Source organism: Colletotrichum orchidophilum (genome assembly GCF_001831195.1).
Source record: "Colletotrichum orchidophilum strain IMI 309357 chromosome Unknown Scaffold_12.1, whole genome shotgun sequence".
NCBI classification, from domain to species: domain Eukaryota; kingdom Fungi; phylum Ascomycota; class Sordariomycetes; order Glomerellales; family Glomerellaceae; genus Colletotrichum; species Colletotrichum orchidophilum.
In genome coordinates, this window is record NW_019172968.1 from 359,359 (window position 1) to 385,774 (window position 26,416).

Genomic DNA, 26,416 nt, shown 5'->3' on the forward strand with positions numbered 1-26,416 from the left:
TCAGTACGGAACAGATGATTCTGTCTTACAGTCTACATGTAGGCATAGTTGTGAGCCAAAGCGAATGTATCCAAAAGAACGTGGAGGTAGGATTGACACTTTATGTACTCAAACAGTTAAACTCAAAAACACTTGAAACCATAATCGGGAAACAAGCTCCCCCCCCCCCCAGCATCCCGAGTTCCACAAAGCTCGCCCGAATTCACTCCCCCAAAGCATCAATAGGTACTCCCTGAATATACGGAATACCAGTCAGCCGGAATCCCCTCTCCGAAAGCTCAGGCGCACGCCTCGGCTTGCCCGTATTATACGGACACGGCTTCCCGTCCCGCAACACAGGGATACCCCCAACATGCATCGCATTCGGCCAGTGCGTCGTGCTCTGGAGCGTCTCGTACGCGCCCTTCTTCCGCACCAGGTCCGCCTGCGAGGCCTCCGCCGCCGGCATGTAGCACGTATACACGCAGAACCGCGGCGACGTCCCCTCGGGACTGAGGTTATAGTGCGGCGTCCGGCTGTCCCACAACAGCAGGTCCCCGGGCTCCGCGTTGATCTTGACCCACTCGCACCCGCGCTCCCGGAGCCACTCCATGCCCTTGTCCGTGAACCCGTACCACTCCTTTGTCCAGGCCCAAATCTTGTCGGCCTCGCCGCGGAACTCCTCGTGGAACGCCTCGGAGAGCAGGTGCGCGCCCTTGCAAACAATCAGCCCGCCGTCGCGGTCCCCGTTGGGGAGGAGGTTGACCAGGCCCTGGAGGCAGCGGAAGCCGGGCTTCTCGGGGTCCTGGTCCTGGTGCGGCCAGGGCGTGTTGGGCTTCACGTCGGGCCGGTTGGGGAAGGCCATGTTGACGGCGTCAAAGGAGACAATGAGGTCCTTGGTGTCGTAGACTTTTTCAAAGGCGTCGACGAGGCCTGGTTCTTGGCGGACGGCCCAGGTGAAGGACTCGTGGGCGACGCCGTAGCCGAGGCACATGCCCTTCTCGGTGATGATGGGCAGGTTGGATTCTTTGATCGTGCTCGGGTCGTCGCGCTGGAAGCCAAGACCGCCGGCGCTGTGTGGTTTCGGACCTTTTATCAGCGGCTGGATTTAAAAAATAAAATAAAAAAGGAGCTGGGAGACGGGGTAAGGAAAACTTACAAGGTTTCGAGGTACGACATCATTTCCTCGCCGTACTTGTCTGCTCGTTCGCGGGGGATCGCGCCCTTGACCACGACGTAGCCGTCCCGGACGAGATCATCGCGGAAGTCTCCAAAGACGGCGTCTGGTTGGGAAAAGAGTCTGTTGGGACCCGCCGGTTGAGGCTTCAAGGGAGTCGTGGGCGGTGCGCTCTGCTTGATGGTCTTCCCTTCTGGAACCGGGATGGTCGCCAAAGGCTTTGCAAAGTCGGTAGCGATAACCATTGTTTGAAGAGTCGAATAGTAACAACGTTTGTCCAGTGATTTGTGAAATTCAATTGCCTGAGCAGGAGCTTGGTGGTCTCTGAATGGGTTACTACTCGGTGGACTGAATCGTAGTGTTTATAGCCAGTGTTTGATGCTTCGTCTAGATGTTCAACCGATCTATACAGCATCGGCCCGTGACCACCGCGCCGCAAGTCCCTGGACCCGCTCGATTTCAAATGTGACCACTTTACAGAAGGATGAACCGCCATGCCGAAACTCATCATAGTGCTTCGGAATCGTCTAGCTCAGTCTATATCGGTACGGCGCGGAACAGTGGTGGGGGATCATCATAGTACGTTCGGGGCGGAATGCGTCGGCTCGGCATCGGCTGGTGATGTGCAAGTCGTCGTCGGCTCGGGAGATGGCGGGTCCCCTTGCTGCCCGACTTGGACCACACTTCCACCAACGCGGAAGCAGTGTAAAGTATTCTTCCTTCTTCACTGCCGCCGGGAAGAGGGGAGTCTTGGAGATGGGTATGAGAAAACCGGATTCCGTCTCGAGTTGACTCAAGAAAAATGGTGTTTCTACAAGTAGACCGGGACTGGCAATCGGTGGTCAACAATCTCATTGGACACGCCGCAAATCGCCCTTTGACTTAGATACAAGGTAGCAAGAGAAAAGCCTCGCCACAATGTCAGCTCCCAGGAAGTCTAGTCTGGGAGTCCCAATCGACCCGCTGAGTGCCCCCATCGTCGGCCGCGATGGTTACGTTGGACTCAACCCTCACTCAGAAACCCTTCCCGCGGGCTGGAAACATCCCCATCCAGACGCTCGCCCGCTCCCAAGCGCCATCCTGATAGAGCACGACGTCGCCATCAAAGTCAGGGACGGCACCACGCTCTACGCCGACGTCCTCCGCCCGCCCAACACAACAGAGAAAGTCCCCGCGTTGATCTGCTGGTCCCCCTTTGGCAAGAAATTCAACGGCCTCTCGTCGCTCGACTATATGACGCCCTGGAAGCTCGGGATCCCCGCCTCCACCCTCTCCGGTCTGGAAAAGTTCGAGGCGCCGGACCCGGCGGACTGGGTGCCCCGCGGCTACGCCATTGTCAACGTCGACACGCGCGGCGCTTTTGACAGCGGCGACGACGACACCCCAATGGTCATCATGGGCACGCAGGAGGCCGAGGACGGGTACGATGCCATTGAGGCCGTGGCGGGTATGGCGTGGTGCAGCGGCGACGTCGGACTCGCGGGGAACTCGCACCTTGCCATTGCGCAGTGGTTTATCGCGGCGCTGCGCCCGCCCAGCCTGAAGGCCATCGCGCCGTGGGAAGGGTGTGGGGACCTGTACCGCGAGCAGTTTGCGCGCGGCGGCGTGTATGCGGGCGACCTATTTGACGAGCTCATTGTCAAGCACATGCTCAAGGGCCGCGGCGGGATCGAGAGCTTCCGCGAGATGTACCAGCAGCATCCGCTGGCCAACGCGTGGTGGAACGACAAGAGGCCGGACATGAAGAAGATCAATGTCCCGACGTACATCACGGGCACGTGGACCAACACGATGCACGGGATGGGGGCGATCAGGGGTTGGTTAGAGGTGGAATCGAGCGAGAAGTGGCTGAGATGGCATCCGTGGCAGGAGTGGTTTGACCTTTGGGGAAACTCGCAGGCCAAGGACGAGCTGTTTGCGTTTTTTGACCGGTATCTCAAGGGCGTAGACAACGGATGGGAGAAGACGCCCAAGGTGAGGATGTCGTTGCTGCGCTTCGGACACAAGAGCCCGCAAGCGCTGGAGAATATCGTCGAGGAAGATTTTCCTCCGGCGCGGACGCAGTACAGAGAGTTCTTCCTTGGCACGGAAGAGAAGCTCTTGCCTGACGCCGCGCCTGAGGAGAAGACGACTGTAAGCTACGACTCCGAGTCCGGCGGGGACGTCAGCTTCACCCACACCTTTGCAGAGGATACCCGCATCATGGGCCTACCCAAAGCCGTACTGTACATGTCCTGCCCAGACTACGACGACCTGGACGTGTACGTCATGATCCAAAAGCTCGACAAGAACGGCAAACAGATGAAGAACCTCAATATCCCTTGGGAGGGCATCCCTGTGAGCTCGTTTGAAGAGTTTGCGCCGGAGCAGGAGACGGAGGTCGTGCTGTACAAGGGCCCCGTGGGCATCCTCCGGGCCTCTCACCGCGCCATCGATGAGGCCAGAAGCATGCACCCGCACTGGCCGTTCCACCCGCACGAGAAGGAGGAGAAGATCCCGCCGGGCGAAGTGGTCAGGCTGGACATTGGGATTTGGGCGCTCGGGGTCGAGTACGAGGCGGGAGAGAGCTTGCGGGTTGTCGTCAGCGGACAGAGCTTCGCTGTGAGTAACTTTGGAAAGAACCATACCCTGAATAAGGGGCGGCATATCCTACACTTGGGAGGTGAGCGGGCAAGCCATATTGTGCTCCCTTTCGTGTAGATAATGCTATATTTAATTGCCGAGATGTACTTGGCCATCGATGTGGGTATATTTTTGATCGTGCTTCACTTGCTCTGCCCGGCAACTCCGTGCTCACCATTGTAGTTAGGCGTGAAGATGCTGAAAAGCATGGTTGAGTACACCATTTCTGCCTGTACAAGTGAAAAATCCAGATCTGGCATTGAGCCGAAACACAGCTTGGATCTGCAAAGCAAATTAGTGTCACTCTCGACGCCTGGACCAGGCGTTCCAAGGTAAGGCGGAGGAAAATCTCAATTATGGATACGGGGCTCGGCGAGGAGTGGCGGTATCCTTGGCTGGGGATTAAGTGCTTGCAGGCCAGAAGATGGGGACGAGGCCCCAGACACCTTGTCGCAGTTCACAATGCGCTGAGCGTGAAGCAACATCCAGGCCCTGTTTAGATAGTCTCACGGCCATTTGCGGTGGGAGGCAAGGTTCCCTCTCTCTGCGACGCCCATGTCGGACACCTGACTTGACGGTACTCTGTGTCTGCCCACTAGACTGTGAAAGAAACAGTCAAAAGATTGGAGGAGCATCTGGCGTCGCGTTCGTGTCTGCCGTGAACCCTTGCAATCAGCGAGTCATCCGGGGTTGGTAGCGAGCGACAGGGGTATTGAATCCGGTGTTAGTTACAGTGCTTCACTTTGATTAACTCCTCCTCCTGATTCAAGGAAACCTCCCATCTACCGCCATGACATGACATCGCAATTGTGATTGAAGATATAGTGGCACAGCCAATTTAGCCGAGCGACACCAGCATCAAGGGAACGTGAAAAAGAGTCTTCTCAAGTGATGCTGTGATCTAAGCCAGCGGACTTGGAGACCGCCGATCTCACCGCCTGAGGTTTCATCGGCCGCTGCGCAAGCTTACAAGCTGGCTCTGTGTCGGCCATGCGCAAGAGGGCGGGTGGGCGGGCGTGTCCTATATCACATCGCGGGCGGTACTCCAGGCGGCGGTTCACAGTTTGAGTTCGAGCAACGGCTACGCCGGTTCGTTTCCTGTATTGCGTGTCACATCAGATTTCCGAGTCATGACGGGATACCAAGGGGAGAGCTCAATGTGCTGGTTCCCTCCCATCGATCGGGCCCGCATGATGCGAATAGAATGGTCCCCGACAAAGGGTAAGAAGACGGCAGACCCAATCCAAGAAATGGCACTGGGCCAGGCACGCGCGCACAGCCTTTGGGCAGAGCTTGGTGGGGGACCCACGCCAGCGGAACGTTAACCAGATTCCGGGAACGCTATTTTGGTGTTTTGGCGCGTTGGTGTGGGCCGGGGCCTTAGGCCTTGGGCCTCGGTGGCGGCGGCCGAAGGAGCTTGGTAGATGTTGCAGCCGGCCGGGGTAGGGTGCGTGGGTGCCTCGTTCGGCGGGATATCCGTAAAGGCCGTACTTCGGGCAACGTTGGTGGCGAGATGGTGCCGGTGTGGAGTTGATTCGGTAGGTGTGCGAGAAATTTGTGACGCTAAGTCTCAGCTGATAGACCCTCGGGAACGGCCGTCACACAGAGAAACAGTAACAAGAGCCGCAGAGGGTAATGTTGGTCGGGAAAGGTGGAGATCGTTCGGATAAGCCTGGCGGCGACGTCTTGGGAAGAGTCTATGACTACGAGGAGCTCAGTTGTAGGAGCTACTGCAGACTTGGGATGCGGCAGAAGCAGACGGCGTAAATTCAAAGACCGACGGCCCTGGACGATGGACGTAGTCGCATCGAAATGGGCGCAGATGGAGCCGCTGGCGCGGCGGCGTCGTGGCGCTATCCAATCGGCTTTTTGCGAGACCAAATACCCGTCAATATCAGGTACCAATGTGACCTCCCCTTGGGTCTGCGTCTATCGACGGGCAGCCGCGGGTTTTGCTACGCTTTGACGGTGAAGATGAGGGAAGCAACTGCTACCAAGGCCCTAGAATCGCCGTCGGGTCTTCTTCTTCTCCTCAATGGCAAACGAGACTCAGTACGGACGTAGCCGTCAGCGGCCGGATATTTCGTGCGACATTGCCTCGGTTTCTACCAGGGATTGTCAGCTGTTGTCTTTGACACCAACCTCCTTCTTCCTTTCTGTGAAAGAGACACAGCGACAGACACGTTGCCTGTGTCTTTCCCAGCATCGACCCCTCCTCCCGTTACCCCTTTTGCGACTGTGATGGTGCGCCTCTTTGGACTATCACTTGCACGGCAGAGTCAGCCTGCAGCCGGGGAACTGGGGAAGACCTTGTTTCCATCACCTTGGAATCGTCTTTCATTGGGCGTGGAGGAGGGAGATGCAGATGGGAGGTGGGTGCCGACCGGCGACTGCAGAGGGGAAGGGATGAGAGCAGCAGAGGCAGGGATGGCAGCTCGGAGCAATTGGACGGCGGGCAGGGGATCCACTGACGGCACGCGCCCCTGCATAACCCAACGCGTGCACAATCCCTCGGCCGTCGGATTACCTAATCCCATGAAGCGAGGCTGACTTATGCAAGGGGAGGTGGGGAGCTCGGGCCAGGAGCTGAGTACGGACGGTTAGTGGCTAGAAGCGCCACCGCCAGCGCCATTGAAAAGAAAAATGAGGGAAGAAAAAAACAAAAAGTCGACGAGAGAAATGCCCGAGCTGCAAGCTTTCATTGCTTGGTCGGCATTTCCACAATGCGCATCCACATCTTTGCCCGCAAAGGAATGCAAGATTGACAATATGTGAGCAGAGGTCATAGCGACGATCGACCTGAGGGTGAGGGACCTAAGGATCTGACAGATGCGCGGGCCGCCCGACACTTGGATAATGAGATGAGGATGAGATGAGAATGGGATGAGAATTGGATGAGAGCAGCAGGAACACCACCAACACCACCAATACCACAGATCAGTCCCGTCTCAGTGAGGGCAATGACTTCATTGCTGCCCAAAAAGCTTCCCAGAATCCAGACCTCGACACGCAGAACTTGCTGGAGATGTCGATCAATGGCAAACCTGCAAATGGCACTTTGTTCTTGCTGTAGACTGTACTAAGTACTAACACAGCTAGTTCCTTGCGCAACGTGCCGCTAGGTGGGAGACTAGCGACTGACGGGTGCCGGCCGTCGGCACTAACAGCGGCGACTTCTGCGCCAGGCAATCTCCCCTGCCCGAGGCTATATCTGTTCCTGATCTGAGGGTGTTCGCGGGCGCGCCAGTTCTCGAGCCAATTCTCCAGGTACGTTTTTACTAACTGATATGAAGAGTATCCGAACAGGACCGAAAAAGAGAGCGAAGGGCAGTCATGCGCCAAGCGATCAGAGTGAGGCGCACTGCGCACCCGGTTGGTTGGTTGGTTGGTTGGTTGGTTGGTTGGTTGAATGTTCTCGGACACTGAGAGCTGGGTTGGTTCGGGAGAGACCCATTGCATTGGCGTATGGAAAAAGCAAAATAATGTTTGCCTGGGCATCTGTGCCCTGTGCCCATTTCACTAATTTTGGTCAGAACTGATGGTCTGATGTCTCTTTTCTTGCAATAATGGACTGTGGTAGAGGCGCATCTTCTCTTACCTGCACCCGTACGTGCACTTGCTCAGTTGAGGTCCCCTCACCTGCGCTTCACCTCACTTACATTTCGCCTTCATCCTGAGACTCACACTCGCTCTCACTCTCACTCTCATATCGGCCCTACGGGTACCCGGATGTCTCCATTTCTTTCTCGCCGCCTTCAACCAACTTCATCACCATCACCAACACCAACACCAACAATAAACTCCCCGCGTCATCTCGTCCTCCAGTGGCCCACGTCCGACCTTCTCCAACTGCGTACCCTGCACCTATTGGTCTTCTGCTCTGCTGCGCATCTCCCACCTCTGTCCAACCATCGCATCTGGCCCATCACATCCCGTCGCATCCCACCTCATCCTACTCTGCACCTGCAAGGGTCGGCTGCATCCTGTCACTAGCCTCGCTGCCCGTTGCTGCCATTGTCGAATAACCCAGTTGCTCTTTGCTGCTGTCTGGCTCCCCGCGTGCCTACAGACAGTCCGTCGCGGCGTCGCATCCACACTTCCACACCCTAAAGCCCCCTGCAGCTACCCTCGTCACATTTGTTCCGTTGCATCAGACAGACAGACGCCCTTCCTTCTCCTACCCATCTGTTCAAGGTACCTTTTACACCACGGGCCATGTGTCTCTCTCTCCTTCCGACTTGCAGCCGATAGAGAGAGGAAGAAAGAAATGGGCTACTTGCTCCGTCATCCTCGCCATTCTCCATTTCCTCTCCCACGAACTGCAGTCATTAGATTCGCCGTCCGCGGGTCACCACCACCGCCACCACCATCACCATCACCAACATCGTCAATCCTCTCGACCAACAGACGAGACCCGTCGCCGTCTTTGCTTCGCTGAACTTCAGTCGGCCAACAGAACTCCCCCGAGATAGCCCCGTTGATCAATCGCTTCCTGCTTCCCTGAGCTCAAGGGTCTCTTTCGGAGCGAGGTCTTCCAGCTAATTTACACCATTATTGACCGGGCCGCTAGTCTTTTCTTGGACGTCGCCAACATTGTTGTCCATCGCAACAGCAGCATTGCTCGCGACCACGACATCAACGGTAGCAACCGGCAGAAGAGAGTTCCATCCCATCCCGTTGCCAGCAATCATCATCATCACCATCGGCATTTACTACGTCAGTTCAGTTCCAAATACCGGTACCCAGTATCTCTTTGCCCTGCATTCCCAGCCTCTCTTGTCAGCTTGTCTGGGTTCTTGCGACCAGACCTCTTCGTTTGTCCCGCCAAGCACCACGCAGTCGAGACATTCCAGCACCGCTACCCCTCGCCAATTGAGACATTCCTGGGCCATCGCGACAGACAGACCGCAGCGGTGCAACGTCTGCGACACGGCCCAACCTCCAACGCTTGCACCCAACTGCCGATCCGACGGTTGTGTGAGAAAAAGTTCCGACTCGAAAGTTCGCCCGCTCGCCCTGCCTGTCCACGTTTCCATCAGTTCATGGCGAGCCATCCGACGTAACCCAGCCCTCCTGCCTAGACAGCCCATCGGCTTTACCCTCCTATTACCGCCCAGGAGAGAAAGAATTCGACGGCACTTTCCACCACATGCCGCGGTCAGCAATCGCGTAGGCCCGACGCTGCAGAAACCAGGTCTTGGCCTGTTCTCTCACATTAAGAAGCTCTCTTATACCCTCAAAGCGCACCCACAGCCACGACTCGACGAATTTACTCCTGTTGCAATACCTCCCTCGCTGCCGCGCCGTTACCAGGGATCCCTCTCCTAATTATTCGAGGACGTCGACTGCCCTCCCTGAGCTCGCTGCTCGCCCCCCTTCAGCTGCGCTAGCTCGACGCAACTGCCACTCGCGCTTCTGCACCTTGAACAGGCATCATCCTGATTCTTCACGCCCGCCTGTCGCCCAAGTCGGTCACTCAGCACTCCAATTGTGACCCTTTGGGCCAAAGAGCCGTCTGATTATACGAATTCCTAGGTCGACCTGCATACGAGCGATTGTTTCTGTGCTATCGGATCAAGCATAGGAAGTTGTCTTTTCTTTTCCCTCGACAAGATGGACAGTCTTGCGCGGACACAATCGCGCGACCGCGAGAGGTCACTGCCTTCTCCGATCTACCCTCGTCCGTCTTCAAGATCGAGTACAAGTACTAGCGCAACCCGACGGACTCCTCGAAGCGCAAACAGTTCCACCTCTCAATTTGTCACATCTCCGCGACCTCCCAGTGCTCATCCTTCCCACAAGTTCCACCATAGCTCCTGCGCCCAGTCAATGGTGACCTCCCGGCCTGGGTCTGCTGTGTCAAGAGACCGAGTTTCCGACTCTGGACGGCAGAGCGCCGCATCCACGTATCTCCAGGACAAGCTCCAGAGGAGAAGGGAAGAAGCGGACAGGCTGGCTGCGGTACGGTCAACACAAGATATGAGCGCCTCTGTAGACCTACCAGTACGTCATGCGCAGAGTTCCCCCGTGAAAGGCGAGTCGGTGGATGGCCGCCGGCCAAGATCGAGTGGAGGCAATGGAGAACCCGCAAAGAGTAAGGGCATGGGCGCCAAGGAGATGGAAGCAGTAAGTGTTCCAGTGTATCCCATGTCCGTGAGATGCCGTTGCTGATAGCTGCCTTGACAGACTGTTTCAACCCTGCACAAGCAAAATTTTGACCTGAAGCTCGAGCTCTTCCACCGCCGCGAACGACAAAATGCGCTCGAAGAGCGAGTGGACGCTCTCGAGTCCGAAAAAGCACAGATAGACGATGTGAACGACAAGCTACTCGACGAGTTGGAAAAGCGAGACAAAGCTGTGCAGGAGGCTGTCCAGATGATAGTGACTCTTGAGGCCCAGGTTGAGACGCTGTTGAAGGAGCGGGAAATGGTCCGACTTGTCGATGAAGCCGGCTTTTTACCTCTCGATGACCTCGAGTCTCGTCTTAAAAGCCCTACGCCCAAACCCAGAATAGCGGATCTCGTACGGCTTGAAGATGATGTTAAGACACTCAATCGTATGCCAAGCTTCCTGTCGGACTACACCGAAAACACTGAGAACCTACGAAAGGTATACCTCAGCTCGCGTGGTAGCCTCCTCAGCTTGCCGAGGCTCACAACGGAGGGGGTGGATGAATCCGATGCGCGTCGCGGTAACGGCATGACGAGCCCAAGCCTCAGCGTCCTCAGTGAAAGTTCTTTTGTAAGTGTGTATGGGGAGAAGGAAGATCAGGATCGGACGATCGTGGCCGATGCAGACGAGCCACACTCGATGGATGGTGCTTTACCTAATTCTGGGCCGCCTCGAAAAGCGTCGTATAGCAGCGATCAGTCTAGGATACAAAGGCCACCAACCACCATGTCAACAAGGTCGAGTCGCCCGAGTAGGTCCAATTCCATCGGTCGGGCCCCCCCTGGTCCAGGTCAGTTCAAGTCGCTCCACGACATCATCGACCATACCTCGCCCCTTCAGAAGCTAGCGAGACTCGACCATGCCTACTTGGACAGTCTGCCTGCCCAGGACTCGTCCCCAATGGCGGGCAGAGGTCAGTCGCAAAAACAGGTCAAGGACGCGAAGCGCGAAGCCCTGCGAAGAGTCACCACAGATGCGCCCGCTTCACGGTCTGGCGAAGGCCTGCCTCCCACACCGGACACCATTTCCACATCCACTCTTCGAAGATTCAAGACATCGAATGACACGCTCTCTAAACAGCGAGCCGTATCGGATCAGCATAGCTATCGTTCGATATCAGAGGGTACGTCTAAGGGTGATGACGGTGACCATGGTGGAGGCGTGCCTGTCTTCCAACATCCCGCAGCCTCTCCCTTTGCAGGACACAAGGAGCCAGCCAGCGCCCATTACTTCGAAATGCGACCGCCCCTGATCCCTCGCCCTCGATCGGCAAACGAAACGACGATATCGAATCACCAGGAAATCGAATGGGATTCTGACGGGGACTCAATGCACTCGCTCGACTCTAGCCTCGATATTTGGCTACAGCAAGGAAAAGATCCAAAGTATATCGGGCATCAGAGGAGCGAATCTCCAGATCTGTTCAGCTTTCCTCCGTCCGGTGGGGGATGGAACCCAGCTGGCATGTTTGGCTCTTTAGGCGGCGCATTTGAGGTCCCTGGTCTCCCACCACAGCAACAAACTCTTGCCGAGGATGTCCTCTTCCAGGACGGTGTCCAGCCTCTGCCCCCGCCAAATAGGAGGTCGAGCTTGGGTGCTAAGACGGGCCAGACATCCTCCAAGAATATGCCCGCCAATGGCAAAGTTCGCAAGTCGCCTTCCCGCAGCGGATCCAGGCGCAACAGTGTTGATGCGCAAACGAGTCAGTTGGCAGAGTCGGTGGCTCACACCCCGCAGCATTCGGATCCAAAAGCTGGCGCTCGCTCCAGAGACAGCCACTATCCCCCTTCTTCTGCTGCTGCACCCCGCGGGCATCGGTTGAATTTTTTCCGACGATCCATTGGAGGTAGTACTGCCCCGAGTCCTGTTCAGCAAGCATCGCCGGCAGCCGAGTCACTGGTACCAGCTCCGACCCAAGCTGCTCCGATGGGCGTCCCATCATGGGTGCAGGGAAACCATCCGGGAGAGGAGGATAGGACAAGCGCAACGCCGCCTCCCATCATGCGAAACCCTCGTCCCACCCGTTCTGGCAGCTTTGACGAGGGTGCGCCTGTGCATGATCGTAGCCCTGCAGTTCCGACGACACCTGTGACAACCTATGCTTCGTATACAACAACGGCGAATGGAACGCCTGTTTCTGCAGAAACCACACCCACGAGCAATACTGCAAGCGGTGGCGCGCCTTTGCACAAGCGAAAATGGCTTCCGGGCTTTGGTCGAGCGAGCAGTCTGCGGAATCGTGCTGGCTGAGGAATCTGGCAATCATCAAGCCAATCGCCACCGAGAGCTGATGAAGACATGAGAAGAACCAGCGATCCAGGTGATCTATTAATGACTAGGATTTGGAGGTACTGGCCTTATTGTAACATTTTCGGCCCCTTTGATGGGCCGACCGTAATACCTTTGCCTGCCCCTTGCGTCCCTACATTGAGGGATGCTGAACGGCACGCTGTACGATGAGGACGAAACTAGCGAGCAATGATTTGGACTTTTTACTTGCCACCCACATTGGGTGTCTGGCATACCTGTAGTAGAACAGGTGGAATGGCGTTGACTTGCTGGAAGCGGAAAAGCATGGCACCGCACCTGGGTCTTGAGGAGACAGAGCTTCAGGGTACCTTCATCAAAATAAAACTTGGAATATTTTTTCTCTTGAAGACGTCTGCGCGTGCATTATGACATTGGTCAACTTGGTATCACAGCCTCCGCCATTGGACATTACCAGGCTTCAAGGCGATGGATGTTTACAAGCTGGTTGCCTGTTTACTGCCTTGTCCACTTAAGATGTACGTCCTTGGGACGATTCATCTGCAGTGTCAATCTCGGCTGGCCATCCTGTGTCGGGTCCCGCAGTCTCTCTCTAGCCTGCGCCATGGTATCGTTTGTTATGTGGGCATTTCGGTATTTGAAAGGAGGATCGGCTTCAAAGAGGGACTCCCGTATATTTTAAGAGTTACCAATTTCATGAAGCGGGGACTTGATGGCATTCAACACACTTGGGCAATGGTGGTGTGGCTGGCTGAAGCGAGCTGAGAGGATGCAGGTCCCCGTCCCACCCAATGTCCCGGACAAACGGATGGATCAGTATTTAGAATGATATACATCAAGAGACCTTATATGCCGCTAAAATTTCCGTTTTTTCGGTAAATTGGTTGATCTCAATCGTGTTGCACTGAAATACAAGTGAAAGCTGCAACTCACCAAGTGTACCGGACTGGGGATTATGGGCCAGATGGGGACTGGTCCAGGCGCAAACTCGCCCACGGAGTCCATCTCAACCAGTCCGTGGCTTCGACAAAAGCCGACTAATATCAGGCTCAGATTCGCTCTTGTCGCCGGCATCGAGGACTCCGTCTCATTGACGTAGCTCGCCCGGTGCCCCCGCTCCGGTGCGGGTGGGAGATTTTATGGGGCTGCGGGGGAGGCCGTGAGACAACGCCGTAGTTTCTTGTCCCTGAGTACCTTAGTATGTAATTGAGAGGGTCTGAGCTACAGACCGGGACAGATATTTTTCATCATTGACGGCCTTGCACTATCGACCGAGCTGTGTTTTGCACTTCATCTGTAGAAAGTCGGCTGGTGGACTCGTGGCTCTGTGAGCTAGTCTTCTTTGGCGTTGAGTAAGCAGAAAAAAAAAAAGAAAACTAAATGGGCCATGGATTTTCCCCCCTTGCATGCAACCTCTCATCGTCCAAGAATTTTGATCGCGCTGGACAGTGTACCAACGACTGAATAAAAAAAACATCTTGCTTGTCGATGAGACTTTCAGCACATGAGCATTGCATGTCGCCATGATCGGTACGGCAGTCTCTCGCCGGGCACCGTCAGAGAGCTCACCCGGTCTTCGCTCCACACCGTCACCCGCACCCTCATCGCCGACGAGAGCACCGAGGGATGGAGCCTCTGCAACCTCCTCCCGACAAAGGGCAACGCGAGCTTCTGACTGGAAATCCTCCGACAGCCCGTTCGCTCAGATCCCAGCCGCGTCCTACAGCACACTGGCCCAGCTCTACCACCTAGCACAGCCTTGCTTATGCCATCAATCTAGACTCAAGCGACTCTTCCCACCAGTGCAGTCCGGCTTTGAAACAGCAACCAAAGTGCTCTTGGATGGCGGATTTGTGCAGACACTTGCGATTGTGGTATTCGCCGTGCTGGCGAACCACGTCAGGAGAATGATTGCGCCCGCGCTGGGCGTGGGCGCGTTCGGGGGTCCCATTTCGGCTCTGAAACTCGCCGTGGGCAGCCCAGCGCTGTTTCTGCAGGAGGAGATTGCGATTGGCTTTTTCGGCAGGGCCTTCACGACGAAGGGAGCGTGGAAGGTTCTCGGAGACGTGATTGGGGGTGTCGTTGTGGATCAGGTCTTGCACCGCACCGTTGAGCAATGGCGTGCGATTCAGGACCATACCAGAGTTGCACCAATGGATCCGACGACAAAGGAGAGGTTGGGCCATGCAGATGGGATTCGTGCAAATGCGGTCAGAAAGCGGATGACGGCGGCGGTCGTTGTCCACTTGGTCTGGCTGCTGGGGTGTGCCGAGTATTTCCACGCGAGGGCTGCGCATGTCGTAGCTGTAGGCATCACGTACACCAAGCTTCTGCGAGGTGGGCCTCTTCATAAGCAGGCTTTTTGGGAAATCCTACTCCCCTCTACAGCATCCCAATCTTCGTCTTTCGCCTGGGCCGTGGGAGAGAGTCTGAAGGTGGTTGGCTTCCACCTCGAGCTGGCGTGCTTCATCGCCTGGAGTCTCTGTCCGCTTTTCAGAATCGCTGTTGGGTCCAGTCTCAGGATGAATTTGAGGGAGAGTAGACCCGCACTGATGGTACTGATGGCTTCCTGGGCGTGGGGTACGGGGTACGTGACGAGATACTCGAACAAGTACTACATCGGTCTGGAAATGAGCGGACTCCTGCTCGTGGTATGGTGGATTTTCGCTGGGGGGGTATCACTTGGATTGTACTTTTTGAAGGCCCGCTTTCAGTCTCAGTAAGGTAACATAATGAACATTATTATGTTTAATTTAAAATACAAATCATTACACTGTCGTAGTGAATTTTGGCTTACAAGATATGGCTAGTTAAACAGAAGCCTTTCTCAATTCGTCTGTGTTGATTCTACCAGACATAATCGTCTGTCGGCCAGCCAGATATCGCTATCGTAGAAGTAAATTTTGGTTGGATGCTCCCCTAGACTCCTTTATATTTCTGCAAGAATACGAAACGTGTTTAATGACATGTAGGGTAAACGAGAAACAAATGACTTCATCTCTTTCCTTCAGAAGGGAACTGTGGCAACAAAGGAAATGACAAGATCTGTCTACCCGTTCTCAACAATGTTGCCATCAATCACATGGTGATATGATGCGCTATATACTAGCATTAAGATAACCAAAAGGCATGGATTCTGCTGGGACAAGAGACTGGATGGTACGCTACTTGATCTACGTAGCAGCAACTATACACTGGTCAACGGGCGTGCAGCCAGAGCCAAAATAACCGTTTCATGGATGTTCAGAATCCGCCACGGGATGTCTTAACTCAAACCAGGTCTCGGTGCTAGCTGAGATTTAGATGCATATTCGTAGACTGATTAAGTACCTTGCCAATACATGTAGGAATCACGTACCGAGCCACTTTTTGGACATGTTCATAGTTTTGAGCCTGATTCTGGGATTGCAAATTTCAAGAAGTACAGTAGGCTTCTCATGTACCAAGTCCGCTGAACATTGACACCACTTCGCTTGAGTAGCTACTGAGTAACATGAATCAAATGCCATGGGTGTCCTGAATGAATTCAACAGAATCACCAAGAAAGACGAATCAGTCGTTCCACTCAAACATTCTCAAGCATCCGTCTCCCCGATGAATCGGAACGTAAGTCCCCTGACCTCCTTCTCCTCCTCCTGCTTGCCCATATCAATCACGCATCAGACCACCTCGTAGTTGTCAGTCTCGTAGCACTGAAGTGCATCTTCCTGGTCTTTGCTCGTAACGAGAAAGGCGTGTCCCTCCACCACACAACCTACCTCGTAGGCTGACGCATCGACCAAGGCCTTGTACTTCCCACCCCAGGTAGTCAGCCTGCCACCGCGAATCTTTGCAGCGCGGTAGACTGGCTTCTCAATGCCGAGAAGGTTGTTCAGGACGCCCGGATCTGCCAAGGTGCCGTAGAAGAAGTACCAAACTGGGTACTGGTCTTGGGTCGGGAGGAGTCGTTGATCCGAGGAGCTCGTTGGACGGTTATGAGGCAAGGTGGCCTCGAATCCCAGAGTGGGATGTGCGGAAGTGGCAGAGAGATTCTTTTCCGCCTTTGAGTAGCGAATGAACGTGGGCTGGAAGGTAGACTCAATAGCGGAAAGATGATTGAGGAGGATCTTCTTGGTCGGCTCATCGACCTTGCAGAAAGAGGCTGCGGTGCCCTCGTCATCGGTGCCGCTGAACTTGGGCAATAGCATGGACGAGCCGCAGGCAATCTTGACGTCCTCGGGGGTGGAGAAGAGACCTTCCAGCTTGAGGAGGTAGGTGGTGAGCTTCTGCTTCTTCTTGGTCTTCTTGTCGACGGCATGCGAGATGCGCTGAGGGAGGCTGCAAGAATATTCGTACGACTCCTTGTCGTAGCCTTGAGCCTGTTTTTCCGCGCGTACCATTTCCCAGTGGACTTCGGACACTTGCACGCGTGCGAGGTCGGATCGTTGATCCTGAATCTTCTTTGCGGCATCAGAGTATGAACCGAAGAGAGACTGCCACCTCTTGATGTCGTCGCAGTCAGGCTCAACATTTCCTGGTTGCGAGACAGCGAATTGAGCCATAGACTCGAGCTCGTCGAGGAAGTCCATGTCGTTTACTTGAGTAATGACGTATTTGGAAGAATTTCGATAGAGATTAATAGCAGCTGGACTGTTGGATGATGCAAAATGCCTCGTGATTATAGTTGAGTTCAGGTTCGGGGGGAGGAATATGAGCGTTCTTTATATGGGCGGTCCTAGAGTTCGGAGATGGCTTTTTCGGTGGCTTGGCGAGTTAGTACTACGTTTAAGGACATCATCGGTATGCTCGCAGCAAAATCACTTGCCTCAGATCGTAGTAGGATAAAAAACTAGATCAACAATGTGTGTAAGGTGGCTCGGAAGGGATCTAGTCCCTTTCCTTCATGATCATCGTCACTGAGACTTCAAGCTTCCAATTTGGTCATTTATTGTTCTTCCCTGTGTTCTTGATCTAACTCAACTTGAGAATCTCACGAATCTGACAATACAGTGGCCAAAGTCGCATCCATGTGATAACAATCATCAGTCATTCCAGCAAAATGGCTATTCAATTCAGCCGAGAGAGCATAGGTGGAGGAATGAACACCATTTACTTCATTTACACCGCGTTCTTTGCACCGAAAGCAAGCACGCTCGATGATTGGGTCTCGGACAGCACTCGGATTATGGGGCCAGCAAGACGTCTCGCGCCGCGCCGCACAGGGGGTGGGGTGCCGTGACGGGACTGGGCGCTTCGAGAAGCGAGGAGCCGTTGGACATTTGCGTGGTGAGTCTGCCATACCCACGGAGGCCTCGGGGGGCTCGAAGCATCGGCTGCTGAACCTACATGTAGTCTTGCTATGAGAGTTCCGCTAAACGAAGGGTTCTCATCTCTAATCACCAAACAGACTGGATCTTCATGTTGACACAGCTATGTTGAAGGAAGTAGACCCTGGCCCATCCCTCGCGGTCTCGCCTATCCAAGACTTATTCCCGCTCTCTATTGTTAATCAACTTCAACCACTCCTTCCTCTCCGTTGCACGACCTCTGTGACGTGCACGGGCCACAATCTGACCACCTTTGGAAGCTCGCTGTTTGGACGGCTCAGCTGGGGGCAACCTGGTGGTCCCCAGACTTATGATCGATCAGTTTTGAGTTGGATGGCAACAAGTCGCCACAAGTCGCAAAGTTCATCTGGCAAAATAAGAACAAAGGAAGCCAGATCAAAACAGCCAGAGTCTCTGAGCGTCCTCCGGAGCCTCGCAGTGTCATGACGAAAATGGACCAAGATGCCAACCACGAGCCGGCGATCCGGAGCTTTGGCGACCTGGACGTCATTGACTCGAACGGAGACCTGTACCTCTTCGTCGGCGAGCACGTCGAGGAAACACCCAAAAGCTATCTTGTGTGTTCCAAGGCGCTCGCAAGGGCATCGACAGTCTTCCGGAAAATGCTCTACGGCGGCTTCGCCGAATCGCGGCCTCATCTGAACGACGCACAGCAGAACTGGACCGTGAAACTCCCCGAGGACCGACAGGAGGCGCTGGAGTTGCTGCTCGACATATCACACGCGCGTTTTGACAAGGTCCCCGAACAGCTCGAACTCACGCGCCTGTACAAGTTTCTCGTGGTCACTGAGAAATATGACGCAACGAGCATTACGCGCCCGTGGGCCCGCGGCTGGATGGAGGCAGTCAAGACAAGCACGCAGAATCCTTTGCTTCTCGGTGTTTCTTATGAACTGGGAGACTCCCAGATGTTCAATGACATGGCGATGAAGATTGCTGCCGAGTGTTTAGTTGACGACGATGGAGATCTAGTCTTTGGCTACAGCGGTGAGGATCGTGATACTCACTCATACAAGCTCTGCAACATAGAAAATCTATTCCCGTCTGATTTTGTTCGTATGTCTTCAAGCGATTGTACTCTCAAACTTCAATCCAAAAGAAAGGAACTGACAGCGTCCTAGACGACGCCAAAAAAATCCGCAAGACCTTGCTCAGAATCATGCTGGAGCCCTACGAAAGCCTCTGCACGTTGCTCAAACACAGAGACCGATGCATGTCGTCGCCGCAGGATCCCACGGGCGGCAAACGATGTGACAGCATCCTGCTGGGCTCTCTCATCAGGTCCTTCGCGGCAGAGGGGATCGACCTGACGGATCCGCTTCCCATCTCGGCCTACTGCGGGAGCGCTTCGGCACTCGAGTCCGTTCTGCTCAAACTTGAATTGTACACAGCCCACTCGGGCTTCTCGCCCCCGTCTTTAAAGTCGTTCGGTTTTGGACAGCCCATACCGCCTCCGCGGATCGGCTTCACCCTTAGCACCTGCGAGCAAGTATTGCAGTCTGGACTTCGGGAAGGCGTGGAGAGGTCTTTGATGTTGAGGGGAGATATGAGCTTTTTTCAGCGGAAATATGACGAGCATTTTCAGAAGCAGGCACAAAAGACGGGTCTTTTTAAACAGCACTAGCAATACGTACAATCAAATGTTATTGAGGAATATGTAGTAAGATGGATTGAGTCCGTGGTATCGGCCGACGTACTTCTTGCCCAGCACCTCAACTTCACGTGTGCTATAGATCGAACCGCTTGTAACATCGATGCTTCTTCTTCATTTTGACCTCTTGAAATTGCCTATAATGCCGACGTTCGAATTTAATTCACAACTTGGTTCGCTAGTGATGCAGGTGGTGTCGGCCATGTCTCTAATACATCATCGTCTTCACCCAGGATAGATGTTTGTCGAAGGTAGTACAGGGCAATTATTCGATTCATTTCCGCTAGAACAGTTGAGGGGGAAAAATGTAACAAGAGCTCCTTCTCTCGGCGAGGGCTTTTTGCATCTATTACTTCCCCTCACAGTTGACCACCTCTTCTTTTTCTTCTCCTCTACACACCGCTTTCGGGTTACTTAACAATGCTTTTTCTCTTTCGCTTTATAATCTTGGAATGTGGTTGAATCGAAGTGACAGAATGTTCAATGAAAAGAAATAAGTCTTGACCTGAGTATTTCCTCTCCACAATACGTGCTTGGGTATGGTCGCTTCGGTCTCAGAGTCTCAAGTAGGCCGCCAAAGTTGTTTGGTATCTTTCGGGACCAGCCTCAGTACCATTTCAGGCAAAACAAAGACATGAAAGAAATGCCTCTCGTCAGGTGCCCCTAGCTACTGCGCTATCGCTTCGGGCAACATATGTTGTTCGAAGGAAGCATATTTCCGTTAGGACAGTAACATTCTCCACCAAATGAGCACTCACACGGAGCCCTAGCCATCGTGCCAGCTTATGAGAGAAGCAGGGAGGCCTGAGTGCCAAGGGAATATCGCTCATACAGAAAAGGTCAACACGAACGGCGGTCGGATTCGGTGGTGATGGACAACCATTACGTTAAAATTACCTACAGGCCACCACTTCCCCATGGGAAGCGGGCGCAAAAGGGCCCAACTAATCTCAACCTTGTTCCAATCGGCTGCTAAGCCTGCGAAAAGCTCTTGCATCCAAAGGCACTGACCTGGCCAGCCGAGTATCAATGCACCAGGAGGTTCTTAATCCCTCAACCGAGACATCACATGGATTTCGAGTCTGTGAGAATGGGCTTGTCTAATGTTAACACGGAAGGCAGTGCAGTCAGCAACAGTCGATGGGATTTATAAACGGCGAGGTAGGTAGCAAGGCTTTGGTTATGTCTGGTTCGATCTGCCTCTTCCTGATATACTCCCGCCACTCAACCTCCTCTTCAAGACTTTTCTCATGACATCATCCGTATGAGCCCGACGAGCATTCTAGATGCCCCTGTCACAGATGCCTCAACCACCTGGGTGCCTGAGAAGCAGCCAGGCGCAGTGGCAGCAGCGCTCTGCGTCGCATTCGCTCTCTTAGTCGGCCTCGTACTCTACCTCTTTGGATGGAAAAAGATTAGGAAGCATTCTCCCCCACCACCACTACCACCTCCTCCTCCTCCTCATCTCTCTGCGACAACGTACCATTACCGCAGTCAACATGACTCCCCCAACGCGTCGACCCTGAGTCACTACAACATGCCCAGGCTGCCGAGAAAGGCGCAGATAGCAAAGCTAACCCGCGGCAAACTCGAGTCGTTGACTGAGATCGTGGAAGCCGAGACGTGTCCTGTTTGCTTGGATGATTTGGTCGCTGGAAGAGTTGTCGGGCAATTGCCGTGCGGCCATGTCTTCTGCTCGGCTTGCATCGAGCTGTGGCTCCTCAAGCACGCTTACACGTGTCCTCTGTGGTACGCCTCCCAAGATCATCTCATGTAAGATAGCTCAAGCGCTAACCTCGGTGATTTTGACTCAGCCGGTTCAACCTCGAAGCAGGCGAAGTGCACTCCAAACCGTGATGAAAAGGCATTGATGGATCTTGGCAGCACTGTATGTCGCTCCAAATCGACCCTGGATAGATATGTGACAACTTGCACTCAAAAACTTTCTGATGTCATCGTCCTACGATAGTACCGGCGTTGCGTTATTTCACGGAATGCTTCAAAGAGCGCGAGGCATATGTACAGCATGATTGTTCATCAGCTTCACGGCACTGAAGGCTTCATGGCAGATCTTTGGTGTTGAATCCAGATATATGTAGTCTGCGCCACTGGAAATGAGCCTACTTTCTGCAACCCGTCATGGCCTCTGTTGGCTTGTGTCTTGTATACTTCAACGTCTTTCTATACTAAACAATATAAAAGTACAAACCATACACCCATCTTCCAAGTTCATTCCTTTCTCATCTGTGATCCTTGCTCCTAACAACTCCACCCCCGGCCCTTGCCGCAAAATAGCGGATAGCCAACCAAACTGGGGGCCAAAGTTGGGTTGGTTGATTTAAATACAGCGGGGGCCCATTCCACACTGCCTGCTATTTACGTGGCGGCGCCTTTACGTCTCCCAGTCGCCTTCTAAGGGTTGCTATCGAGGCATTAACGGCAGCTATGTTTGGCGGTGCCAGGTCGGAGAGGACGAGGGGGGCAAAGGCGTTTTGTATATCGTCCAGCATCTCTTTCGCCCAGACACGGGTTAATCTGGCTGCATCTTCATACTAAGCTTTTTTGAACTCCATGATAAGATACTGCAGGCTTGCAAACTCGGTGATCAACACGGAAAGAAGACGAGCTGCACTGAAAATATTTTGCCGATTGACTCGAACCGTCAGTAAAATGTTAGGTTGGTTCAGGTGAACGAACACCGCGATTGCCCATAGGTTATGCATCAATATCAGGCTTGCGCCGGCGTGTGGATTCTGCATGGCGGTGAGAACTTACCAAGGCGATCCCTCGAAAGGATTCATCCTGTTGAGAAATGTTACCCTTAGACACCCCATTCCGCAAGCCTTCCATTGCATCGCGGGAAACTGGGTCCTCGAACCAGAATATTTGCCCTTCATGTTGTTCACTATCATCTCGTAGCGGACCATGGGCGCTCGGTTTCCGGTAGAGCCAAATTGATTTTGAAAATACATGTAGTCTTCTGGTGTGTAGACGGTTTGGCTTTTGCCAGACCTCGGGAAGGTGTCTTTAGGGAACTTCATTTTCCAATATTTGGTAATGGCCCTGGAATCTATCGGCGAGAAGATAGATTTTTCTTATTTAGCAGGTTGCCGGTGATGGCACTGGTGGAGGGAGGATGGTTGAACTGCTGACATCTGAATTGTGCTCCGTGTCGAGCTACTGGCATCGGAGTCATGGCAGACAGTAGACATAACTTTAGTCTTTGTGTAAAGCCTTCTCTATCTAAGAATCAAAGTTACATGTAGACACCACTCTTGATTACCCAATACTTTGTAAATCGACCTGCCAACTGCGAACTCAACGACTGCCAAAAGGAATAAAAACAAGGGTTGCGGCAAAACTCAAGCCACAACAGCATGCTCCAAAAATAGCACGGTCTCAATTTTGAGCCACAGGCTGACGAACACTAATGGCAAGTTTCCATCAGGCAACGGGACCCCTATGATGCAGGCGGCACAGCCCTCCGAGTGAGAGCACGAGACCCCAAAATTGGCCTCGCAACATGTTTCTAATGTCCAGCCATCCCCTTCTCGAAATCTCGAGGTCTCGAAGCGGTACTAACAATACGCGACATCGACATGAGTGCTGTAGCAAGTCTCAAGAATCATTGGGAAAGAATATTTAGTCGCCAAATCGCCTCAGCAGACAAGTCGTGAGGCGTCGGCCATGAACATTGTGGGTGAGAATGTCTCGGTCAACTCAGCGGCTGAATTTCCAGAACGTGCACCTCGTGACAAACCCATCCCCTGTGAGAAACATCGCACCAGCTGATTTGCTTTGTATTACTACACTCGGCCATTTGTGATCGTTTTGGTCACACGTGAAGCCCACTCAAATGTGTCTTTATCTTGATCAACCTGCACCATCCACGTCAGATGTGAGACTGTTTTCCCGACGCTGTGCCACTCTTGACGAGCTGCCTCTACCCAAGCGACGCGCCTGTGGTGCGTCACCTGCTGCGGTCTATCGGGCCTGCTGCTCATCACCCCCGGCGTACTCTTCCTTCCCAAACCCAAGGGTCTTGGGCAGTTGATTGGCTTGGCTAGACATCATTGAGGATAAATCATAATGTTCTCGCCTCTCGACCTGTAATAGATTACATGACAGAAGCCTTGCATTGATACATGAAGGTGCCTGCCTCGAGTTTACTTGCACCCGTCCAAATTCTTCAACAGCAGCGGCAACAACAGCAACAACAACGACCACTGCGTCACAGTCATTATCGGAATTTTTCTGATCGAGCGATAGATCAAACGATTTGAAGTTGGAGCGAGAACCTTGTCGGATTCCAGAGCGCATAGTATGTACAAATGCATGGACCCAGGTCGATCATGATATCGGTATTTGACGACCCCAAATACTGAAGCTGACATCAACAACCGACTCTATCAAGAACAACAAGACCATGTCCGCAATAGTGCCATCACTGGAGTCCAGAAGAACAATGGATAGCGAGGCCACCCTAGTCAACATTCCGGATTTGATTCAGCCAGCCTCGGAACATGGGTCTCGGCATCAGTCTTCATCTTATGACCAAAACTATGGGTTACTTGATCTCATGAGAATCTTATTCAAGTTGACTATGTTATGGACACGCCTACTGCTTCTTCCCCTTTTCGGCTGGAATGTTGCTAGCACTACTCTTTTCCTCGTTATGCGCGGCATGCCATTGGGTCGACAACTTGAAGGGTTCCTGCGATTATCTTATAACGTGACGAAGATGGAACTCAGTACATCCGGATTGTATAGATGACAGCTCGATATAGAGTTCAGAGTAGCCTGCGTGGCCAGCTTTGAGGTGGTAGTCTTTTCTGTAGTCGGAAGAAATAAAAATGAGAATTGGACTCTGCGCTAAAACCGATAGTACACTCAATCCTTGTTACTGCCTTCGATAGCAAGTTCGTGTGTCCCCATGGCAAGCTTCTCCGTCTTGCGAGCCACCTCCTCTGTCAGTCTGTCCTCAATGCCATCAATAATAAGCGCAGTCTCCTCCAGACTCGTCTTGCCTGTTTCAACAAACAGGAAATAGACCACTACCGCCTCAAAGGCCAGCCATACGTCGTACGTGATGTAATACTTCCACTTTGAGTTGGTCACGCCAATGGGATTGGCGTACTGATTAAAGATCAATGCCAGGGCGACGAAGAGGTTGTACAGGACCAAGCCCTTGGCACGCAAGTTGAAGGGCAGAATCTCCACGACGTAGGTGACCTGGAGCGCGCCCCACCCCACGGTGAAGGTGATGTTGTACAGGAAGATCATGGCCAGGACTCCCTTTGCGAGACCCGGTGATCCCGCGCCGGTGAGGTCGGTCTGCTTTTCGTAGGTTGCTTGGATGGCCGTCCAGATGATGTAGCACACCAGGGAGCCGATGGTCGAGGCGAGGAACATTGTTCGGCGGCGGAAGCGATTGACGAGGACCGAGGCGAGGAGACCCCAGAATAATCCCCATACAGTGAGGAGTGCGTTGATCAGTGTCTGTGTGTATTCCGAGGTGTACCCGATCGAGTCCAGGATCAAGGTCAGATAGTAGCTAATCAGTCCGTTGCCGCTCCTAGCAAAAAACAAAGTCAGATCAATGACAACACGGCCAGGAACGGCGCTTTCCACTTACCACTGCGAGAAGAAGCCGACAGCCAGAATGATGAAGAAGCGACGCCGATTGCCTGGCGTTTGGAAGAAGGCCATGTAGGACGTAGTCCGTGATACTTCCGCCTCCAGCCTCAACGCCGTCCTAATCTCCTCCATTTCCAAAGGCACAATGAGATCCGACGCATCGCCGTTGGCGTGGTACTTTATCAAAAGTCTCTCAGCCTCCGCGTCCCTCTCCTTTGACACCAGCCACCTGGGCGACTCCTCGATGAAGAAGCATAAGCCGAGCTGCAGGATGCTCGACAGGCCCTGCAAGATGGAAGGGATCCTCCAAGCCCACGTATTGCCGATCCGAAACGTGCCAAAGGTGATCCACGCGGCGCTCAGAGCTCCCAAACCCCAGAGCGAGTTGTAGATGGACACCAGGGGCGCTCGCTGGGACGGGTACGCCAGCTCCATGATGATCAGAGGTGCGGCGGTGATATTGAGCGCGAGACCGAAGCCGAGGACGCCGCGGGCGACGATGAACATGGCCACATTCTGGGCCGCGCCTTGAAGCGCAACGCCGATGAGAAGGATGGAGGCGCTGACGAGGAGGGCGGGCTTGCGTCCGAATCGGTCGCAGTACCAGGCGCAGAAGGGGAGCGCGACCAGCTGGCCCACATTCTGGATCGCGTTCAGCCTGAGGGCCCCAATTAGCGTTGGACAAGACTCATTGAGATGTTGCCAAATACTCACAGTCCTAGTTCCGAGGCTCCAGGGTTGTTGAATGATTTCTGCCATGTGTCCAGAGACTGCAGGCCATTCATCATGGAGCCATCGTATCCAGTGGCGTAGCTCGACACCAATGACAGCGCGATAATACAGTTTAGCTTGACGATCCCCGGATTCGAGAACCAGGCGAATGCCCCTCTCTTATTCGCGATCGCGGCGTCGACAGTAACGGGGATGCCGCCCGCCGGCTCGGCCGTTGCGGTAGCTTTGTGGGACATTGCTGCGGTCGAAGAACGAAATCTCGGATGGTGCCTGTCTAGCCCAAAGCAATCCACTTCGCAAGATTCCCGGGAACGGAGAGGGGGGGGATACGGGCTCGTTATTATGCTACAAGCTCCGAGATAACAACAGGCCAGACCCGATCCGATCGTATCTCACTCGGCTGCCGATAGCAGTTTTGAATGTCACCTTGTCCGGCCAACATCCGGGCCGGCGTGACGCAAGGCTCTGTTCAAAGTACCAAAGATATGGTTGAGATTTGTGCCGACCTCAGTCTGAGGTGCCGATAGGAGCTCCCGCGGGAGAGGTCAGGAGATACCGGCGGGGTTCCTCGTTCGGGTTGGCTGCGCCTATCAGCCTTTGACAAGATACTCGGGCAAAAGACTTCCGAATTAGGAACAACGCCAGATACGCCGCTGGTAACATGACCTCTGAAGATGCGGAGGTTGGTGCCGCCTCCCCCTTGGGGTTCCTTGACTATCGAGTCGCTAAGCCAACAAGCACCTGATATACTCCGCTATCATCTCGAGGGTTTATCCCCGGCTGCCTCATGGCTCATGGTGCCATTCCCGAGACCCAACGCGAGGTGTTCACCCCGCAAACCCGTTTATCATA

General features: G+C 53.8%; 12 protein-coding genes across 12 annotated transcripts; 7 read left to right on the forward strand and 5 right to left on the reverse strand.

The window, feature by feature from the left end:
• Positions 1-202: 202 nt before the first annotated feature.
• Positions 203-1,401, reverse strand: CORC01_02231 (uncharacterized protein; the record flags this gene model as incomplete). The annotated part of the gene is made up of 2 exons (XM_022613882.1): positions 203-1,052; positions 1,139-1,401. The coding sequence occupies 2 exons, from the start codon at positions 1,399-1,401 to the stop codon at positions 203-205; spliced, it is 1,113 nt and encodes a 370-aa protein (XP_022479676.1).
• A 673-nt stretch (positions 1,402-2,074) lies between these two features.
• CORC01_02232 (X-Pro dipeptidyl-peptidase C-terminal non-catalytic domain-containing protein) lies at positions 2,075-3,856 on the forward strand (the record flags this gene model as incomplete). The annotated part of the gene is made up of 1 exon (XM_022613883.1): positions 2,075-3,856. The coding sequence occupies one exon, from the start codon at positions 2,075-2,077 to the stop codon at positions 3,854-3,856; it is 1,782 nt and encodes a 593-aa protein (XP_022479677.1).
• Positions 3,857-6,057: 2,201 nt separating this feature from the next.
• Positions 6,058-6,267, reverse strand: CORC01_02233 (uncharacterized protein; the record flags this gene model as incomplete). Its single annotated transcript, XM_022613884.1, has 2 exons — positions 6,058-6,168; positions 6,208-6,267. The coding sequence occupies 2 exons, from the start codon at positions 6,265-6,267 to the stop codon at positions 6,058-6,060; spliced, it is 171 nt and encodes a 56-aa protein (XP_022479678.1).
• A 2,059-nt stretch (positions 6,268-8,326) lies between these two features.
• On the forward strand, positions 8,327-9,106 carry CORC01_02234 (uncharacterized protein; the record flags this gene model as incomplete). The annotated part of the gene is made up of 1 exon (XM_022613885.1): positions 8,327-9,106. A coding segment is annotated over one exon (780 nt), but the record flags the coding sequence as incomplete, so codon positions are not given.
• A 285-nt stretch (positions 9,107-9,391) lies between these two features.
• Positions 9,392-12,199, forward strand: CORC01_02235 (uncharacterized protein; the record flags this gene model as incomplete). The annotated part of the gene is made up of 2 exons (XM_022613886.1): positions 9,392-9,904; positions 9,965-12,199. The coding sequence occupies 2 exons, from the start codon at positions 9,392-9,394 to the stop codon at positions 12,197-12,199; spliced, it is 2,748 nt and encodes a 915-aa protein (XP_022479680.1).
• A 513-nt stretch (positions 12,200-12,712) lies between these two features.
• On the reverse strand, positions 12,713-12,823 carry CORC01_02236 (uncharacterized protein; the record flags this gene model as incomplete). Its single annotated transcript, XM_022613887.1, has 1 exon — positions 12,713-12,823. The coding sequence occupies one exon, from the start codon at positions 12,821-12,823 to the stop codon at positions 12,713-12,715; it is 111 nt and encodes a 36-aa protein (XP_022479681.1).
• A 917-nt stretch (positions 12,824-13,740) lies between these two features.
• On the forward strand, positions 13,741-14,940 carry CORC01_02237 (uncharacterized protein; the record flags this gene model as incomplete). The annotated part of the gene is made up of 1 exon (XM_022613888.1): positions 13,741-14,940. The coding sequence occupies one exon, from the start codon at positions 13,741-13,743 to the stop codon at positions 14,938-14,940; it is 1,200 nt and encodes a 399-aa protein (XP_022479682.1).
• A 936-nt stretch (positions 14,941-15,876) lies between these two features.
• On the reverse strand, positions 15,877-16,785 carry CORC01_02238 (uncharacterized protein; the record flags this gene model as incomplete). Its single annotated transcript, XM_022613889.1, has 1 exon — positions 15,877-16,785. The coding sequence occupies one exon, from the start codon at positions 16,783-16,785 to the stop codon at positions 15,877-15,879; it is 909 nt and encodes a 302-aa protein (XP_022479683.1).
• A 1,061-nt stretch (positions 16,786-17,846) lies between these two features.
• On the forward strand, positions 17,847-19,168 carry CORC01_02239 (uncharacterized protein; the record flags this gene model as incomplete). Its single annotated transcript, XM_022613890.1, has 2 exons — positions 17,847-18,600; positions 18,666-19,168. Coding segments are annotated over 2 exons (1,257 nt in total), but the record flags the coding sequence as incomplete, so codon positions are not given.
• Positions 19,169-20,459: 1,291 nt separating this feature from the next.
• CORC01_02240 (uncharacterized protein) lies at positions 20,460-21,052 on the forward strand (the record flags this gene model as incomplete). Its single annotated transcript, XM_022613891.1, has 2 exons — positions 20,460-20,944; positions 21,010-21,052. The coding sequence occupies 2 exons, from the start codon at positions 20,460-20,462 to the stop codon at positions 21,050-21,052; spliced, it is 528 nt and encodes a 175-aa protein (XP_022479685.1).
• Positions 21,053-23,621: 2,569 nt separating this feature from the next.
• CORC01_02241 (uncharacterized protein) lies at positions 23,622-23,969 on the forward strand (the record flags this gene model as incomplete). Its single annotated transcript, XM_022613892.1, has 1 exon — positions 23,622-23,969. One exon carries the CDS (start codon positions 23,622-23,624, stop codon positions 23,967-23,969), a length of 348 nt encoding a protein of 115 aa, XP_022479686.1.
• Positions 23,970-24,085: 116 nt separating this feature from the next.
• On the reverse strand, positions 24,086-25,800 carry CORC01_02242 (uncharacterized protein; the record flags this gene model as incomplete). Its single annotated transcript, XM_022613893.1, has 3 exons — positions 24,086-24,770; positions 24,831-25,490; positions 25,547-25,800. 3 exons carry the CDS (start codon positions 25,798-25,800, stop codon positions 24,086-24,088), a joined length of 1,599 nt encoding a protein of 532 aa, XP_022479687.1.
• Between the last annotated feature and the right edge of the window lie 616 nt (positions 25,801-26,416).